We start from the raw sequence: 18,264 nt of genomic DNA on the forward strand, positions 1-18,264 counted from the left end.
GTTCTCCTTATCTCCTACCCCAACATTTCACTTATCTTGCAGGGACAAGCATCCTATCTTACTGCCGATCCTATGCAGATCCCCCGCAAATGCCGTTACACCGAAACGACAAGTGCAGAGATGCATCGCGTATCATGCGTCGACGACGAGCCTGATGCATCGCCTATCTATCCTGCAGGCTGCGCTCTGCTTATAAATGGAGTGCATGCATCTTGATGCGACATAGGATGAGATATGGTTGACTGATCATTACTACCTACCAACCAACGCAAAGATGGACCATCTAAAAACCATCCTCATCGCCAACCGCGGCGAAATCGCCGTCCGCATCATCAAGACCGCCAAGCACCTCGGCCTCCGCACCATCGCCATCTACACCGAGCCCGACTCCGCGTCCCAGCACGTCGCCGACGCGGACGAAGCGCGCCTACTGGACGGGCCCGCGGCACACGCGTACCTGGACGGCGACCAGATCCTGCGCATTGCGTGCGAGGCGGGCGCCCAGGCCGTGATTCCCGGCTACGGATTCCTGTCCGAGAACGCCGGGTTCGCGCGGGCGGCCGCGGCCGTGGGCCTGCACTTCGTCGGCCCGAGCCCGGAGAGCATCGAGCAATTCGGCCTGAAGCACACGGCGCGGGCATTGGCGACCAAGGCGGGCGTGCCGGTCGTGCCCGGAAGTGAAGGGTTGTTGGGGAACGCGGACGATGCGTGTCGGACCGTGGCCGAGGCGCTGCCCGGGGGTACCCGGTCATGCTCAAGTCGACGGCGGGCGGCGGCGGCATGGGCCTGCAGACGTGCGCGGACGAGACCGAGCTCCGGGCCGCGTTCGAGTCGGTGCGGGCGCGCGGGGAGGCGCTGTTCCGGGGCTCGGGGGTGTTTTTGGAGAAATACTACCCCGCGGCGCACCATATCGAGGTGCAAGTCTTCGGCGATGGCCGGGGCCGGGTGGCGGCGCTCGGGGGAGCGGGAGTGCAGTATTCAGCGGCGGCACCAGAAGGTCATTGAAGAGTGCCCGAGCCCGTTCGTGACGACGAAGAAGCCGGAGTTAAGGCGGAGCCTGGCCGAAGCTGCCATTGCGTTGGCCGAGTCGGTGCAGTACGCCAGCGCGGGCACGCTGGAGTTTCTGGTCGACGACGAGACGGGGGACTTCTTCTTTCTGGAGATGAATACGCGGCTGCAGGTGGAGCACGGTGTGACTGAGATGGTGTACGGGGTCGATCTTGTCGCCTTGATGCTCCGGCAGGCTGACGCGGTACTGGGCGGACAAGGGGGGCTGTCTTCTGGTGACATGGATAGACTGGCGGAAGCGGGGAAAGAGCCGACGGGTCATGCTGTCGAGGTCCGGGTATACGCCGAGAATCCTGCGAAAGAATACGCCCCTTCTCCGGGTCTGCTACAAAAGGTGGAGTGGTGCCAGCTTCCGGGGACGCGTTTGGACACATGGGTACGAGCTGGCATTACAGTCAGTCCTCATTACGGTAAGTGGCTGTCAAACTCTAGTCGATGATTGCTCTGTCGGAAACCCCGAGGGTTAGGTCCGCCTTGTGATACTGTCAAGTACTAACATGAGGTGTAATCGTAGACCCGCTGCTGGCTAAAGTCATTCACCACGGCCCATCCCGAACAGAATCCCTATCGGGACTACAAGAGGTCCTGGCCAAAACCGTCATATGCGGACCCCCAACAAACCTGGACTTCCTGCAGGCGATCCTGCAAGACCCGAAATTCCAAGCCGGCAAAACAATAACGCAGTTCCTCTCGACCTTCAACTTCCGCCCGCCCGCGATAGACGTCCTAGCCGGCGGGGCGTACACCCTCGTCCAAGACTACCCAGGCCGTCCCACTATTGGGAGGGGCTTCGGCCACGGCGGCCCTATGGATCCCGTCGCTTTTCAGCTCGCCAACTCGCTGGTCGGCAATCCCCTCGGCACAGAAGGCCTAGAGATAACGCTGACCGGTCCCGACCTGCTGTTCCTGGGCGATGCCGTCGTGGCGCTCACGGGCGCGGGCATGTCGGCGACGTTGGACGGCGACGCCGCTGCCTTTCCGATGTGGACACGGGTCAGGATATCGGCCGGGCGGCGGCTGACGATCGGGAAGACGCTGTCGGGGGCGGGGTGTAGGGGCGTACTTGGCGGTGTACGGCGGCTTTCTCAACGTGGCGGAGTGGTTCGGGTCCAAAGCTACGGTGCCCATGACCTTGGTTGGCGGGTACCAAGGCCGGCCTATTCGCGCCGGGGATCTCTTGAAGATTGCCGACAAACTGCCTCCCAACCTAGCGGAACCGGCCTCCATACCGAAGGAGCTACTGCCCAACTATTCCCACGATTGCTGGGATCTCCAGGTCATGCACGGACCATACTGCGAAGATTATGTGACCAAGGAAGATATCGATATGTTCTACAGCACCACCTGGGAGATATCGCATAACGCCGCTCGCGGCGGCATACGGCTGATCGGCCCGCGGCCGAAATGGGCGCGGGCGGACGGCGGTGATGGGGGCGCCCATCCGAGCAATGTCATTGAGTACGGGTATCCCATGGGCGGTATCAACTTCACGGGCGATGAGCCGGTTCTTCTGCCGAACGACTGTCCCGACTTTGGCGGGTTCGTCTGTCCGTTCACGGTCGTGAAGGCGGATTATTGGAAGGTTGGACAGCTCCGATCTGGTGACAAGGTCAGGTTTCGCCCCGTATCTCTCGACGAGGCGCTCCGGGCGCGCAGAGCACAGGAAGATTACGTCTCGACCTTGGCGAAACATCTGGCCGGACGTAATGAAGGTTCAACTGGTAATGACCTGAGTGGTATTGTCAATCCTCTAGAGAATACCAATTCACGAAGCCCGAGTACTTCTGCAAACGCCGATCCCGAGCCGGCCTTGATAATGCTCCTCGAAAAAACGGAAGCCCGTCCGCGTGTCTCGTACCGCCAAGGCGGAGACGACTACCTACTCGTCGACTACGGCCATGGCAGCTTCGACATCAACCATAAGTGCCGCACCACGGGGCTCAAACGCAAACTCGAAGCCGGCACCAGCACAGTCCGCTTCTCCGCAACGGGTGAGGGCATATACAACACAGTCTGCATCGGCAACTCGATGATGATATACTACAACGCCCTCGCAGTCCCCCGCGGGCAGCTCCTCGACCACCTCATCTCGCTAGAGTCCGACCTAGGCGACCTCCGGTCCGCGCGCGTCCCGAGCCGGCGCTTCACCCTGCCTCTAACCTTCACGCACCCCAAACTCGCCGAGTGCGCGGCGAGGTACATGGCGAACCAGCGGCCCTACGCGAGCTACCTGCCCGACACGTTCGACTTCGTGGCGGCCAACAACGGGCTCAGCGCGGCCGAGTTCCGGCGTCTCTGGCTCGAGGCCGCGTTCGTCTGCGTGGGCGTGGGGTTCTTCATGGCGCTGCCCGAGTGCCTGCCCGCGGACCCGCGGCACCGGCTCAACGCGCCCAAGATGAATCCGAGCCGGACCTGGACGCCCGAGGGGACGGTCTCGTGGGGCGGGTCGTGCCTGGCCATTTACCCGGTCGATTCGCCGGGGGGATACATGATGGCTGGGCTGACGATTCCGGGGGTGGATACGTTGGGGTACAAGGAGGGGTTCTCGCAGGAGAGGCCTTGGAAGTTCGAGGATATGGATGTTATTACGTTCGAGGAGGTCGATGAGGGCGAGTACGACCGGCAGATGGCGCTCTTCAAGTCCGGGCGGTATCGGTTCAAGGTCGAGGACGCGACGTTCGACATGGGGGCGCATAATGCGCTGCTGGAGAGCTCGCGGTACGAGGTCGCTGTGATGAAGAAGCGGCAGAAGGAGTGTCAGGATAAGATGGTGCGGCTGGAGAAGGAACTACTGGCCAAGTGGGACGAGGAGAAGCAAGCTAAGGGTATTTCCGTGGATAACATTGAGGCGCTTCTGAATGGTGAGTGAATCCAACAGCCAGAGACTACCCCCTTAGATGAGTGTGTTATACAAGGAAACCAAATGCTGACTACATGATCTCTAACAAATCACAGATCCGAAAATTGAGGCTATCGAAGCGCCGGTCAACGCGAATGTGTGGAAGGTGTTGGCCCAAGAGGGCCAAGTAATAGGGAAAGGGCAGGTCGTCGCCATCCTCGAGGCCATGAAGATGGAGATCAACGTCGGGGCGGATGATCGGCTTGCCGGAGCCAAGGTCGAGAAGGTGCTGGTCTCACCCAATGACATTGTGCAGAGCGGAAAGCCACTAGTTCTGGTCAGGATGGCAACCTGAAGTACTTAAGTAATCAGGAAAGACGGTAGAGTGAGAGTGCTACAGGCGTACGTTTGGGAAATAACGATGGGAATAAGCTGGTAGGCTCGGCTTCAGCTATGTCTTACTCAGAGGGAGTGGGGTTTGGGGCAGCCGTGTCGTACGGCCCCGTGGTGACTGGTCTTACGTGTACCCTCCCGCGTTTCGGGGGCCCAAGACCTGTGTGCGGCTGAGGTCGACAAGTCTTTAGTGCGTCCCTCTCCGCCATCATAACTTTTTTTCCTCTTCGTTCCTCCTTTCCCGAGACAACGAGGAATCTGCGAGAATCTGTTCGATCCCAAACTTCCTAAACTGGGCACATTTTGTTTCCCATTTGCAAAGTTTCACACAAGTACTTGGTTCCATACGAATTGGGAGAGCCTTCGCTATGCCGGGCCAGCAGCGGTGGCTAACGAAGCAAGAAGGATCTCGCACGGCTTGAGCCAGTCTCCATACGTCGATTCCACGCTCCGGCGCTATTCGATGAAACATCGTCTTCTTATTCCAGGCTCAAGATGCATATGGATACGCCCAGCCTCCCAGTCCAGCATGAGCTGAGTTACGTTAAAATGACATGTAGTGTCTGTCTGAGTATCAGGGCAGGGCTAACCTGGGAGAAAGATTCGTATGAGAATTCTATTGTTGTCTACCATTGTACACTAGGAGAAATCTTTGGGAAGCCTTGCCTGGGCCCTTCTTTACCGAGACACCACCAAATCCACAAGAACGACTACTCACTAAATTTCATGGAAACGGAAGTGCACAGATTTCTTGGACAAGTGGCAGTTCACCATTTCCTCGAGGAAATGACGTTTTCACCCACGGTCTAATTTGCCACTTGCTCTTGCTCGACCCGTCGTGCAAATTACCGACACCTGGGCTGGGAAGTATCCTTCACCCAGATTGGGTTGATCCGGACGTGCTCCGAGAATGGATGCACGAATGCCTGACGGAACACCGAGACTGCTGCGATAACCCCATGAAGCTTGCCCAGACCTCCTCACCATCTTGGCTGATCGATACCACCAAACACTGCATAGTGTCTGGGCATGGTGTTCAAGAGTACGCCGCGCTGAGCTACCGCTGGGGAGGCGGAACGGCACATCTGCAAAATGACCTTAGCATCCTAGACACACTTCGACTGCCAGGGGCGTTGTTACAGACTCGGTTCGCCAGCCGTGTCTCGCCAACAGTGAAGCACGCCGTCGGGTTGACCCGCCTTCTGGGCGAACGATATCTATGGGTCGATGCCCTTTGCATTGTCCAAAATAACGGGGAGCAGACGAGGGCGCAACTGCAACTAATGGGGGTCATTTACGCCTCCGCCAAGCTTACTATCGTCGCCACCGATGGAGATGCGAACCACGGGATACCAGGGTTGAAGGGAGCCTCCCCGCCACGGGAGCTCTTGCAACCCAAATTCTCGCTGGGGGAAAGCTGCCAGGTAGTTGTCCGACAAAACCCGGACATGGGATGCCACCGCAATTCCAGCCCTTATTTCAAACGGGCCTGGGCGTTTCCGGAATATTCTCTCTCGAAAAGACGGCTCGTCATTGGCGGCAACCAGTTCCACTGGGGCTGCTCGTCCGCGACGCACCACGAGGGCATGTATGGTGCTGACGTGCGGTCCCATACGCTGAACGACAAGTTTCGATTCCCACAAATACCTTTGGGGAAGCCGGGGTTTGACGAGCTCACGGTGCCGATCAACGAGTGTAACAGCAGGGAGCTGAGTTTCCCAGAAGACGCCTTGGCAGGGACCAGCGGCTTCCTTTCATTAGTAGGCCGCTCATTTGACGGCGGCTTTATCTATGGCCTTGCAGTGGCATGCTTTGATTCCGCGTTGATGCGGACAGCACCACAGTTGCCAGTGCAAAGGCGTATTCATTCGGGCAAGGATCACACAATTTTACACGGATCCAAGTTACCGTCTTGGTCTTGGCTAGGCTGGAAGGGGTACACGTTCGCCATCGACGAGCATAGCGGGGAGCTGTTTGAGGGTTCTCTCCGCCGGCCCATAACAAGACGCATCACGCAATGGTACATGCAGGAGACCCCGACTTCGAGCACGAAGTATGCGATCCGATCGACATTTCTAGATCATGATGGCGACTTCTTTAAGAAGGGTCAATCGGAATCTCTACTCAAGGAAGGGTGGACAAAGGAGAGATTCGACATATTGAAATACATTTCCATAAGCGGGAAAGACGAAGAAAGCGAGGAAAACGAAGAAAACGAAGGAGACGAGGAAGACGAAGAAGACGAAGAAGCGTTCCATGTGCTGGGTGACTATGTATATAAGCACCCGAGCCTGCCCGGAGACCACTACTGGCGCCCATTCCCTATAAAAGGCATCGGTGGAAACCGGAGCAATAGACATGCCACTATCGCAATGGCCCTTCCTATCTTGTGACACGAAACGTGGAATGTTCGCTGTTAGGAGGAGCCGGAGATCTAATTACAGCAGGGAACTTCTCCCTGCTCAGTTATGTGTTTTGGGGAGAGGAGGCCATGGCCGCTGTGGCTACCTTCAAGTATCATCCGATGAGCACGCAGTCGAGTTTCCGGCCGCGGACGTGGACGAAAGCCGTACCATCGAGCTCGTCGCAATTTGCCTCCAGAGAAGGCTTGTAGTAAGGCGGGATGCCGTGGTCGTGGATCCTCCGCAGTTTCGGGAGTGGTATGGCGTTCTTTGGATCGAATGGGTTGATGGGGTGGCGTATCGGAAAGGTGTTGGGCACATTAAAAAGGAGAGCTGGGAAAGTCATGATTTGGAGGACATACGCCTGGGGCTTGGTTAAGCTGGGCATTACACTTATGACAAGGTATTACTGAATTAATCGTTATAAAGACTGTGTAAAACTACAACTTCATTATCCAGCGGATCTGAAATAGTTACAGGAATGCTGCTTTCATTCACGTCAGATGGGAAGTAGAGACACTTTTTGGAAACTTGAGTACCGGTGTTTTATAATGGCAGGAGAAGGGCTGGGGTTTGCTCTATGGCGCAGTAGTACCAGCCATAGCATGAGCCACATGAACATATCGCAGGCAGGTGGTTTCTCTGCAACCCTCGTTGAGGATGACTTGGTTCCTCTAAACAAAGGGCTTCTAAAATGTGGTTAGCGCGGCCCCTGATGCCTAATTAGTTGGTCTCGTAATTCCGCCGCTAAGGAACGGGCCATCGCGGTCTGAATCTCAGAGGTAAACAACTGCCTAATCCAACCTCACTCATGGCTTTCTAGTTTGCCGAGACTCGAGGCTTGGTCTTGGCAACTCACCAAGTCACTCGCTCGCTCTAGTGCTTCTTTTTACATCGTGGTTTGGCGTTGACCTTCGCCCCTAATGCATTCTCACACCTCGCTCCTTACGGCCCTGCTCGGCAGCGCCGCCCTGCTGGTCTCCCAGGCAGCGGCCGACTGCTGCACGCTCGATGACCCTATTGGTCCATTCCGGACATGCTCGCGTCTCGCGGCGAAGGCGGAGACGCCATTCCTGGTGAAAGCGGTCAACTACACGCAGTACCGCGACACCCTGGGCGGCGGCACCTTCGACCCGGACCCGCGCTGGAACTCCCTGCAAGTGATGCTCGCGCGCGCATCCAGCGGTCCCAACGACCCCCGAGGCTGCTCCGCGGCCAAGGACCCGTCCAAATGCACCGTCACGTCGGGCCCCATCTGCGTGCTGATCGACTGCGTCCCCCTGAACCAGGACGACGCCCACGCCACCAACGGCGGCAAATCCCAAATCACCGACCTCGTCATCGCCCCGGGTATCCCCGCCGGCGCCGGCCCCGACGGGCCCTGGTACGACCTCGCGAGCACCGAGTTCGACCGCAACGCGACGGGCTACACCGCGACGCTCGCGAACCTGAGCGCGAGCGCGTGGCGCAAGACGCTGTACGGCGGGAACCAGTCGAGCCTGCAGTACGACAACAACTGGACCGGCTTCAACCTGACGGGCATGTCGTCGTCGGCCCCGGACGGCACGAGCGGCGGCTCGGGCTCGGGCTTCTACCCGTTCGAGCTGCAGGGCCGGCCCTGGCCCGACTTCGACCTGCGCACGGTGCCCTGCGGCGCGTACCCGTGCGCGCGGCGGTGCGCGCACGAGGCGTTCGGGGCCAAGTTCGAGTCGGACTACACGCCCGCGGACCTCGCCAACGCCAGGGCCTGCATCGACCAGTGCGAGGGCGTCGACGCTGTCGTCAACTACTGCCCCGACGCGTACGGGGGCAAGCAACAAGTAATCACCCCCCAGGAGCTCGGCCTGGACTCGCAAGCGGCCCTGGACGCCTACGTGCCGGACGGGTGCGCGCGCTGGGAGGGGGCGGCGTTCCCCTCTGCCGCCGCGAGCTACAGTGCCTCGATGGCGTCGAAGACGGCCTTGCCATCTCCGACTTCTTCGACCGCGACGCCGAAGGATAAGAGTAGCAGCGCGAGTGGCGGGGCCGAAGGTTGTAGACTCGCGGCGCTGGCGGCCTTCACGGTAGTGATGGTGAAGGTGGTGCTTGACAACGTATGACATTAGCAGGTGCATGCGACTGCCGCCAACCGTCGTACCCAGCAGCATTGCTTCGTATAACTAATTAATATACCCGTAAACAGTTCCTTCCTACCAGCATGTGTATGTCCGACTCTTAGTCTACCGCTGGAATGAGTTGTGATGCATGCAGAAAGCGTCAAGCCGACATTAGTAATCCTCGGTCTTCAAGTCACGGGACATAACATATATAAAACTCTGTAGCAGGTTGCCTTCTCACACTGATATGTTTAAGGGGTATTATTCGTCGTACCTCGTACACGTGGTAGGATACATCGAGTAATGATACATTGGTCGGTCGGAGGTCTGCCTTCGCATAGCCGCAGCCCTGTGCAGACAAGCTCTTCAGCTTTCATGGTCTTTACGACTTGGGTGCCCCTTCATTCCCTTCGCTGATCTTGGACCTCAGCCACTCCGGCACGAATGCCTTGACCTTGAGCTTCCGAGCCCCGTTACCCTCCTCATCGCCACCCCACTGCATCAGAAACTCCTTACTCGGGTCGAAGGGAGCTGTCTCTGCCTCACCGGGAAGCTGGACGTCGGTCATCATCTGCAGACGACAGAGCCCGAGCCCGATATTTCCCACGCCGTCGAGGAAGCTGCCCGCGCTACGGCCCTTCTTGCCGGTGCGGCCTATACTGAGTAAGCGTGGGACCTCGGCAGCCGACAATCCACCTTCTGGCGTCGCCGAAGGCTTGTACTCGAGCGTCTCTGGCGGCGCTTCGTTCTCGCCATACAGCACGACGGGCAGGATCCGCTTCCGCACGACGCCCCGGTGCTTGGTCCGGATCGTCAGCTCCTGGCCCAGGTAGCAGCCCTTGCGGAAATCGATGCCGCCCATCCAGTCCATGTTCGCCTCGAGCGGCAGCGCCGCATCAGGTTGGATCTCGGTCGCGCCTTCGGCAACGCCGTCGAGGTAACGCCGGATGCGGTACGCGTCCGCGTCGCTCGGCTCCGCCTGCACCTGAGGTGTATCGTTCCCGCGACCCAGGACGCGGAGGCCCATGGTCGGGGACCGCGGGTCGCGCAGGACGATCTTGCCATGCTGGTCCGGCAGGAGGTTTGTTATGATTTTATCCGCCCCATCCTCCGTTGTCCCATCTCGGCTGGCGGAGTAGGCAGCGTCGTCCCACGCCTGCCACACCAAACATTCCTCCGGGTCGAGGAGCCGGAACTTGAACTTGCTGCGCAGCTTGTACTTCTTGAGATGCCGCATCAGTGCCCCCGCCCGCGCGTCGTCGCACTCGACCAGGAAGGCGGACGCCGGCGGGCCATCAGCGGGGCCCAGGCCGAGCCGGTCGGGGTAGACGAAGACGTCGTACAGGACGCGGCCCGTCGCCTGCAGGAAGCCCGTGTAGAAGCCGGCCGCCGCCAGGCGCTGCGACGTCGTCGTCGTCAGGTCGGCCATGTTGGACGTGATCATGCCCTGCAGGAACTTGGCGGCCTCGGCGCCGGCGATGGAGATGAGGCGGCGCGAGGGCAGGGCTGCGTAGCCTGACGATGGAGGCGGGGCTGTCGGGGCTGTCGGGGCTGTCGGGGCAGGGGCGCGGTTGTTGTCGTTGTCGGTGGTACTACATCGTGACGAGCTCGAGAAGGTTCGGTTCGAGGCGTTGAGGCAAGAGCTGCAAACGAACGAGGCATTTCGGGACCCTGGCCGTGCGACGCTTCTCCATACAACTACCGCCGCCGCCGTCGTCGCGGGGCGCACTCCGGCGCATCGAGGCAGGGCTTGCATCGTGCCGACGAAGATGGCCAAGTTCTGTCTTCAAACGATAAGGCTGAGCTTTTTTTTTTTTTTTCCTTGGCAGCCTCGTGACGTCGGTACTAGGAATCAAAGGAAGGTCACAAGCTATGAAGCCGCATGTGCTCACAGACCCTTGACCTCATCAGCGATCGGTGTATATCCGCGTTCGAGCATTCGCACACCTCGAAAAATGTCGGCCGATGATGTCAGGTTGGGTTGGATTGCAAAGCAACTGGCGTTAACCGGCCATTGCGGGAAAATTAGGTGGGGGTAACGGATTTTGGCGGTCTTAAGATTCCGACCGCCCGAAGGACCTCTAGGTTACAACTTAACCTTAACTTACCTCACACACACATGATGAGCAACGGGATCTTCATTAACGGTGCCGTTTCTTGGCACGTCCACGTCCGGACGGATGACTCTACGCAGGGTGGTTGTATCATTACGGACCACTTCGTCCCGTGATCGAGGTGGTTGAAACAACATGCCGCGTGTCACGGCGGCAAAAGACTTGATATTGGACAAACGGGCTCGGTATTATTAACTGGGGAGCGCCCCATCGGCCATCTGGCCCTACAGTACCGTCTCAGCGCCAGGAGCAAGCAACCTAACGGCCGGAGTCACCTCGGACTGTCAGTTGAGATCTCGTTCCCCATCGATCGAGATAACAAAAACAAGTGTGTCGCTGTGTCGTGGCGTCTGGTCCGAAGCTTTGAGGCTTTCCAGACCCGCTGAAGGTCGCCAACCACCAAGTGCCACCTATATGTGGCTACAACGCTGGCAATACTTGCTGCACGCTGGTAACGGGTTCCAGCTTACGACTGGTTTCGGTAGTCACAATCTCGGCATAACTGTTTGTTACTCGCGGCCCCGTCACGTTCGGGGCCGCAGTGTGCATGTACGGATATGTTAAGATTACAGCGACGACACCATGCATATTGTCTGCATTGGACGCCCAGAGAAACAGCAGGAAACATCCTGCGATGGCCCCCCAATCTCGGATGCAGCGCGATTGACTCGTTGACCGCCTTCCGGTGTGAACCTGTGTCCCACCTGCACTGGCTGGGTTAAGTCAATCTATCATTTCTTCCCGTCCATACTATTAGCTCCGGTGTACCATGCTTGAGCCTCACATGGTCACACATGGACACACTTGGCAGCCTGGTCCATGGCTATCGACACCACTAGTCTGCCCCCGGGGTGGAGGGTGGAGGTGCGCGGCGCACCCGCCGGTTTCCAAGCTGCATCTCGATAGCAGGCCTCACGAGCCTCATTGGGTCTCGGCGAGGAAAATCTGGAGAGAGGGGTCGCCGGTTGATTTCCTTTTGGTGTTGTAGCAAAACGCCGTCCGCCCACTTACCGGTCAGGCACAAGCTGTGGTGTGCGTAAATGAGCATGCGGCTGCCAGGTAAGACCTTGCCTTTGCGGCGTTGCCTTGCTTTTTGCCTTGCCGGCCTTCTGCAACTGTTTCTCCGCCATTTGGGCAATCGAGAAAAATGCCCTCACGCCCCCAGCCAATGGCCGGGTGATTCACCCGGAGCTCCAAGGCACCCGAGACACCCAAACACCGCCAGCTTGGTCGTCCCGCCCTATCAGCCGAAGCCACCGCCGCTGATCACCAGCCAATCAGGAGGGCGGGGAGCGGGAGCTTGGGAAGTGTGGTGCACACACCAACGCATCACCAGGTAGGTAGGCAGGTATCTGTTAGATTGCTGGCTGCATATGGTGGTGGTGTGCTGGTGGTTGCGTTGCTGCAGAAGAGCGTCGCTGGAGGCTGCAGCGGCCGATGAATCATTCACCGCATTTCTGCCCGCTACCACGACGGGCTGATGCGACCTGATGGCGGTGGGGGGAGAATCTGTGTGTGCATACTGTCTCTCGCTAGTCAAGTAGTCAAAGTCAGGTACCCTCCCCCCCTCTCCGCAAGGTGTGAACACCGGGATAGCTTGGCAGTAGTACCCTGCGGCGTATGCAGAGATATACACTTGTGGCTTGACAAGCTTATTCGAAACATCACGGTTCAGGTTTTGGTGTGTGGGGTTGGGTTGGTTGGTTTTACTCAATCTCAGTCTAATCTACCTCGGCGCGGCGGGAGTGCCAACTTTTTTTTTTTTTTTTTTTTTTTTTTTTTTTTGAGGGGGGTCCTCACGGCTGACGGCTGGCAATCGGCCGATCGGTTACATCCCAGGGGCGGTTGCGTTGTCCTAGTACCTACAGACATGTGCGTAAGTCAAAACTGGAGAGTTATGCTCGATGTGTGCCGCCTGTTGCGCCTCTCATAAGGCCTCGATCGTCGGTCGAAACGGCTCTCGCAAGGCAAACACTGGACCTCAGTTCTCCCTTTCCCCTCAAAAGCTGGAAGGAGAGCAGCCGGTTGGAGAGTCAGGGAGCGAAAGTGGGCAAGGCGAGATTTGTTTATATCTACACCACCACCACTTATCATACAGTCTACAACGCATCAGCATCCAGTATCTATTGTGTAAGGCAGACAGGCAGATGGGCTAGCCAGCAGACTGCGACTATGCGACCAGTCAGCATGAAGGTGTGTTCGAAGCAGCGCTTGGCGCGTTGGCATTCTGGATACCTATCCAGTCTGGTGCTTCTGCACATACTTTTACACGCATATAGGTGGGGATGAACACACGTTCAATAAGACGGTACATACATAGATTCTGGCTCTGGCGCAGGGCGGAGAACCGCTTGACACAGCATCTCGGAGTGGGTTCTGTGGGTAAGAGTGGGAAAGGCTTCAACTTTGTCGAGACCGTTTTCAGTTTCGGTGTTCTAGGCCTCCGGCTCCTTGTGGGCTCTCTCTCCTTGCGGGGAATCAGCCGAGAATCAGCCCTTCCGGTGTATCAGAGCTCAGCGCGTCCGTCGTTCCCTACAGGAGCGGCAACGACAACTACACCTGGAACCCCGGAAACGGACAAACTGCTGGGTTGTGTAATGAGAATGCAGGCATCCGTCGTCGATCGTAAGTGCATTGATTGGATGTCGTTCGCCCATTGTTGACTCTGCTTGAACACGCAAGCCCATTCGCGTTGGGGTGGAAACGGGGAAATAGGACCCCGTCAGAGGGCATTACGCGTAATACGCGGCTCTCTTTCGTTACTTGGTACTTGGTCACAGTTGGTCACAATACGGGGTAACCGAGATATACTTCATCTGTGTCCCGAGTATACGATGCACAAAACTGAAAGAAGCACAAGTGAATTTGTACTGAGCAGGTTAATAATGTGAGATACTGACTGCGCACTCTCCTAACCTACGTGTTCCGCAGAGTCGGGAGAAGATGGCGGTGGGTGTTCATGCAGTCAGCTGCCGCTTATTGTTACACCTCATTTGGGGAAATGATAGGAGATGATGATACTGGCCGGCCGTCGCATCAATTCGGGGTAGGAATCCAACTGCGGGATATGGGGGATGAGTAAACACCGCGGTATGCGGCCCTGCTGACCATCGCACATGTCTGCCCAAACGACAACGGCAGCACGCCGGGTTGGGGAGCTTCGTAGTGGTTGGCCGATTGTGCCGGCAGACACGCAGGGCACCTTTTGGAGAAACTCAAGCCGAGCGATGATGACGATGAATGGAACTCGCATTTGGCATCCTTTGCTCATGCAGGGTCCTTTGCCTCGGCGTCGCCAAAGGGAGAGGCAGCAGACGGGGAGAGCAGGATCTCCGTTTCCGTTGAACCGCGGCTGGCATCTGCGTTTTTCTTGGGGTGTGTGTATACAAGGAAATAAGGAATTCGGAACTTTGGTTTTATTGCTACATGCAGCAACCTAGATTCTATCTGCCGTGGATTTGCGCATTCCCCTTCCCAACAGAAACGAAATGGGCTGATCGTACTATTCGTGTGCGTATCGTCAATGGACACTGCATAAGGGGAGTCTCGAAAACGGACGACGGTCTCAGTCCTATCGTATGAGAACGGTACGTTGCCGTGTGTCTGTTTGTGCATAGACCCAGACCCTCCTCCGTGAGCCTGGCAACTTTACGGTAGGTAACACGCAGTGACTGTATGGAACCTGGTTGCGTTGTGAATGATACTACTAGTCGCAAGGGGGGCAGAGCGGATTTGAGGGGGTTGTTGCATTGAGGCACGGCTCACGGGATTGACCGTTCGACGTTTCGCTGCTGAGGACAGGTCCGCCCCGGCTCACTCACGGACAGGGGAAATCGTTTGGCCTGCCCTGTCTGCCCTGACAGCTAAACCTGCCTTGGACTGAGCTACCCGCGGGGCCCAGCCAGCCTAGCCAGCCCGGGCGGATCAAGGGACGAGACCTCGACCCGTGATCAATGCCTTTTCGTATCTACCCCACAAACCAAGAGTTAGATAGGCCAAGCCAGGCCAAGTCGAGCCAGCCAAGCGAGGAAAGAAGAGAGATAGCGGCTGGCTGGCTTGACCGACCTGATACCCTGATATTACTTGACTGGGAGAGTGAGCAAAAAGCGATCGTATCGTATCAATCATCCAGGCACCCGGATTGCAACATCCTCATTCGACCACGTCGATTCAACCAAGCGGGGGGGCACAGGCACGTAGATTAGGTACACGCTTACGGAGTACGTATGTACACAAGTGAGAATTGCGGATTGAGTTGAAGCTCGACGCACTTGACACAGGCACCAGCCAAAGGACCCTGCGGATCTGGAAGGGACCAACCAATGAGTACCATGATGCGCGAATGGCGGCCGCCGATTGGCTGGGGGGCACCACGACGATTGCTAGATTGATACGGTGATAAGCGGGCAGGCGGTAGTCAGTCAGCACGGGGAGAGACTCATCCGACCACCTACCTACCTGCCTGCCACCCACCACCACCGCCCATCAGCAGCATACCAATTAGTGCATTGCGTTCCGAAGTACGAAGGGGGTCGGAGATACGGGCCATTGAGTTTGTCCTTGTCCTTCTGTTTGAGAAACGTAAATACAAGTGCATGTATTCAAATGGTTGGGGTGCGGGTAAAAGCCAAGGGACCGAGGATCCAAACGCATGGCCGGCTAACCCCCAAGTGCTGAAAAACTAACCGTGTCGCTCCTTATCCGCGTACCCGTACCAAGCTCCCAAGCCAAACGGCGTTCCGTTCCCAAGGGACTAACTAGCCAGCCATACTTTACGAGGGCGCCAGGATGAACCCGACGGACAGCGGACCATGTGCGCGCTGGTACGGAGACATTAGGTAGTTCGCTTGCGTTTCGCTCGCTATGCGTAATGGACTTGCGACGGACGAAAACAAGGCATCATCGGCTGACGACGAGAAAACGGTGCGTCGTGGAATAGGTAGGTAGAAAGGGCGCGCCATCGAGAAACTACTTAGATAGGGGGAGGGGGGGTGGATGACGAACGGCATTAGTAAACCCATTGAATCCAGCCCGTTCCTCTCCCGTCCCTGCCTTGCGAGAAGAGACGAATTCGTCGTAAACCTTCATTGAGGGGAGGGACGGATAGTACGAAGTACAATACGTAAGCAGTTGAGAACTTGAATTTTAGCCATCAAGGAATGAGCATTGCGAAAAGAAAGGCATGGGATGAGCAACAAGGGGGGCGAGGTTCTAGCCCACTGCCTGCCCTGGCCATTCAGTTGGCATGACAGAACGGCAGGGTTGGTGGGCGGATTACCAAAGCAAAATAACATCATCAATCGTCCATCCACATCAATTGATCGGCGGGCGCGCGGGAACAAACAGGACGAAAAAAATATCACACAACATTGCCAAAAGCAAAAAGCCGCATTTTTGCTCGGACAAGATCTCCGCCTACGAAGAATCCGAAAAAGGGGGGATGATGATGCGATTCGGCAATACGGAATGTCTACAACAAGTACATACATACCTAGGGTAATCCATTTTTCCAACAGTAGCTGTATGACCTCAATAGCTGTCGTAGACTTCGAAAAAAACGGGCGGAAAGGTTAATTCGATAGCTGGGTACGGTCGGTACGGTACCTTGGCTCGCCCATCATTCGCGGCCGGACTCGCTTACCGAGCAAGCGAGCAAGCGAGCGAAGTCGCGAATCGAATCCAGGCTCAGCTAAAAGGCCAGTCCCCGAGGATGATTCAGGAGTGTCGGATTGTCTCCGACGGGTGACTTGATTACTTAGCACCAAAGTCAAAGAAGGGCTCTTGTTACAGCACGATTGACAGATACTCCCAGAAGAGAGAGTCCGATGTCGCATTGACGCCATCGGCGAATCACTCAAGCATCATCGGCCGAACTCGAGCTCGGGATCAACTGACTCGATAGAGTTGCCCTGTTGGGGGATGATAAGTGGTGATATGATGTCGATTGGATTGAGCTAGATACAGCAGATCATATCATCCTGGCAATTCACGAGTTATGCATGAAACAAAATTGAACCTTTTTTTTTTTTTTTTTTTTTTTTTTTTTTGAATTTGTATTGTATCCTTCCACTCGCTGCTAAGGAGGTAAAGTAGCTGTAGTTGTAATTGTAACTGTGATGAACCTCCAAGGCGTTCCAAGACCACTCGACCATTCGGCTCCATGAGCCATGGGAGCGATCAGCGCCCCGCCAACTTGTTCTGTGCAACTTCCCGCCTGCGCTTCCGATAGCTTCCCCCAACTTGATAAAATTCCTTTCTGAGAGTGGTGTAATCCCCGTTCTGTTCAATCCCGAGTACCAAAGCTCCTTAGAGCTGTGGGCTGTGTCATAGAGCTCTGCTGCTATGCGAAGCCCAGTCCGTAATAATAATAAAAAACAATGAAATGCAAAGATTCGCTACGCTTGTAAAGTTCATGCCATGCCGTCGTGGTATATTCTTTTCGTAACGCCGCCCAAGATGCAAGAGAGTAAAAAAACACGAGAGGAGATGATAAAAAGTGACTGGTGGTTGTAAGTCACTTAGTAGACCGATATGGCAGATACTAGGCGGTTGGGGTTCCGCGGCGGCAGGTAGTATCCGTCGTTGTAGAAATCGGCCTTGTCATCATCCTCTGACGCTTTCGAGTCGTAGGCCTCGGCAGCTGTGCTTTCCCTGCGCTTGTCGCTGAATGTGGGGATGGATGCAAAAGGTGGCGACGGCGGCATCGATTCGTCATCCGATGATTCGGAGTCGAGGTCGAGCTCGGGTGGCGATGCGGAGTGAGACGGCGATCGTGTAAGAGTAAGAGCGGCGAAGTCCTCCTCATCGTCCTCCTCGGCATCGTCATCGTCCAGCACCTCGTCCACTTGTATCGATGGTAGTTGGGGTGTGGCGGGTGTGTAAGAGGGCATTCGCTTCAGGGAGACGACATCGGCCATCTCAACGTCCTCGTCCTCCTCGTCGAAGTCGCTGTCGTCCGAGTCGGACTCGGAGTCTGAAGAATCGGCCTCCCAGTCCTCCTCGGAGCGGGTTGGTACGGAGTCGGCCCACTGGATGTGCCTCTCCTCGTTGTTCTTGGGGTTGGCGCCGCGGACGGACTGGTTGAACCAGCTCTCCTGTTCCCGCTCAGCTTCGGCCAGGTCGAGCATCAGGGAGTCGAGCAGGTTGGCGTGGCCGACCAAGAGGCGGAGGTTGTGATCGGGTTGGGCAGCCTCGCGAGAGAGCTTGGCCCGGGCCTTGTGGGCCAGGAAGTATGTTTGTGTGATAGACATCTTCTTTGCGAGTGGTGACGCTGTGGAGGTGGAGGTGTGTGATGATGTAGTGGTAGAGGAGGAAGTAGGGTGTAGAGGCGAGAAAGATGTTGTAGTCACCAT

General features: G+C 56.9%; 7 protein-coding genes across 7 annotated transcripts; 3 read left to right on the forward strand and 4 right to left on the reverse strand.

Annotated features, from left to right (window-relative positions):
• Positions 1–274: 274 nt before the first annotated feature.
• PG986_014732 (urea carboxylase) lies at positions 275–4,262 on the forward strand (the record flags this gene model as incomplete). The annotated part of the gene is made up of 4 exons (XM_066850954.1): positions 275–1,478; positions 1,583–2,139; positions 2,168–3,929; positions 4,024–4,262. The coding sequence occupies 4 exons, from the start codon at positions 275–277 to the stop codon at positions 4,260–4,262; spliced, it is 3,762 nt and encodes a 1,253-aa protein (XP_066693192.1).
• Positions 4,263–5,259: 997 nt separating this feature from the next.
• Positions 5,260–6,693, forward strand: PG986_014733 (HET-domain-containing protein; the record flags this gene model as incomplete). Its single annotated transcript, XM_066850955.1, has 1 exon — positions 5,260–6,693. One exon carries the CDS (start codon positions 5,260–5,262, stop codon positions 6,691–6,693), a length of 1,434 nt encoding a protein of 477 aa, XP_066693193.1.
• Positions 6,694–6,817: 124 nt separating this feature from the next.
• PG986_014734 (uncharacterized protein) lies at positions 6,818–7,048 on the reverse strand (the record flags this gene model as incomplete). The annotated part of the gene is made up of 1 exon (XM_066850956.1): positions 6,818–7,048. One exon carries the CDS (start codon positions 7,046–7,048, stop codon positions 6,818–6,820), a length of 231 nt encoding a protein of 76 aa, XP_066693194.1.
• Positions 7,049–7,625: 577 nt separating this feature from the next.
• Positions 7,626–8,801, forward strand: PG986_014735 (uncharacterized protein; the record flags this gene model as incomplete). Its single annotated transcript, XM_066850957.1, has 1 exon — positions 7,626–8,801. The coding sequence occupies one exon, from the start codon at positions 7,626–7,628 to the stop codon at positions 8,799–8,801; it is 1,176 nt and encodes a 391-aa protein (XP_066693195.1).
• A 379-nt stretch (positions 8,802–9,180) lies between these two features.
• On the reverse strand, positions 9,181–10,554 carry PG986_014736 (uncharacterized protein; the record flags this gene model as incomplete). The annotated part of the gene is made up of 1 exon (XM_066850958.1): positions 9,181–10,554. The coding sequence occupies one exon, from the start codon at positions 10,552–10,554 to the stop codon at positions 9,181–9,183; it is 1,374 nt and encodes a 457-aa protein (XP_066693196.1).
• A 1,146-nt stretch (positions 10,555–11,700) lies between these two features.
• PG986_014737 (uncharacterized protein) lies at positions 11,701–12,042 on the reverse strand (the record flags this gene model as incomplete). The annotated part of the gene is made up of 2 exons (XM_066850959.1): positions 11,701–11,857; positions 11,924–12,042. 2 exons carry the CDS (start codon positions 12,040–12,042, stop codon positions 11,701–11,703), a joined length of 276 nt encoding a protein of 91 aa, XP_066693197.1.
• A 5,388-nt stretch (positions 12,043–17,430) lies between these two features.
• PG986_014738 (uncharacterized protein) lies at positions 17,431–18,264 on the reverse strand (the record flags this gene model as incomplete). The annotated part of the gene is made up of 1 exon (XM_066850960.1): positions 17,431–18,264. The coding sequence occupies one exon, from the start codon at positions 18,262–18,264 to the stop codon at positions 17,431–17,433; it is 834 nt and encodes a 277-aa protein (XP_066693198.1).

Source organism: Apiospora aurea, assembly GCF_038362705.1.
Source record: "Apiospora aurea strain CBS 24483 chromosome Unknown utg000010l_segment0_segment0, whole genome shotgun sequence".
Lineage (NCBI taxonomy): Eukaryota > Fungi > Ascomycota > Sordariomycetes > Amphisphaeriales > Apiosporaceae > Apiospora > Apiospora aurea.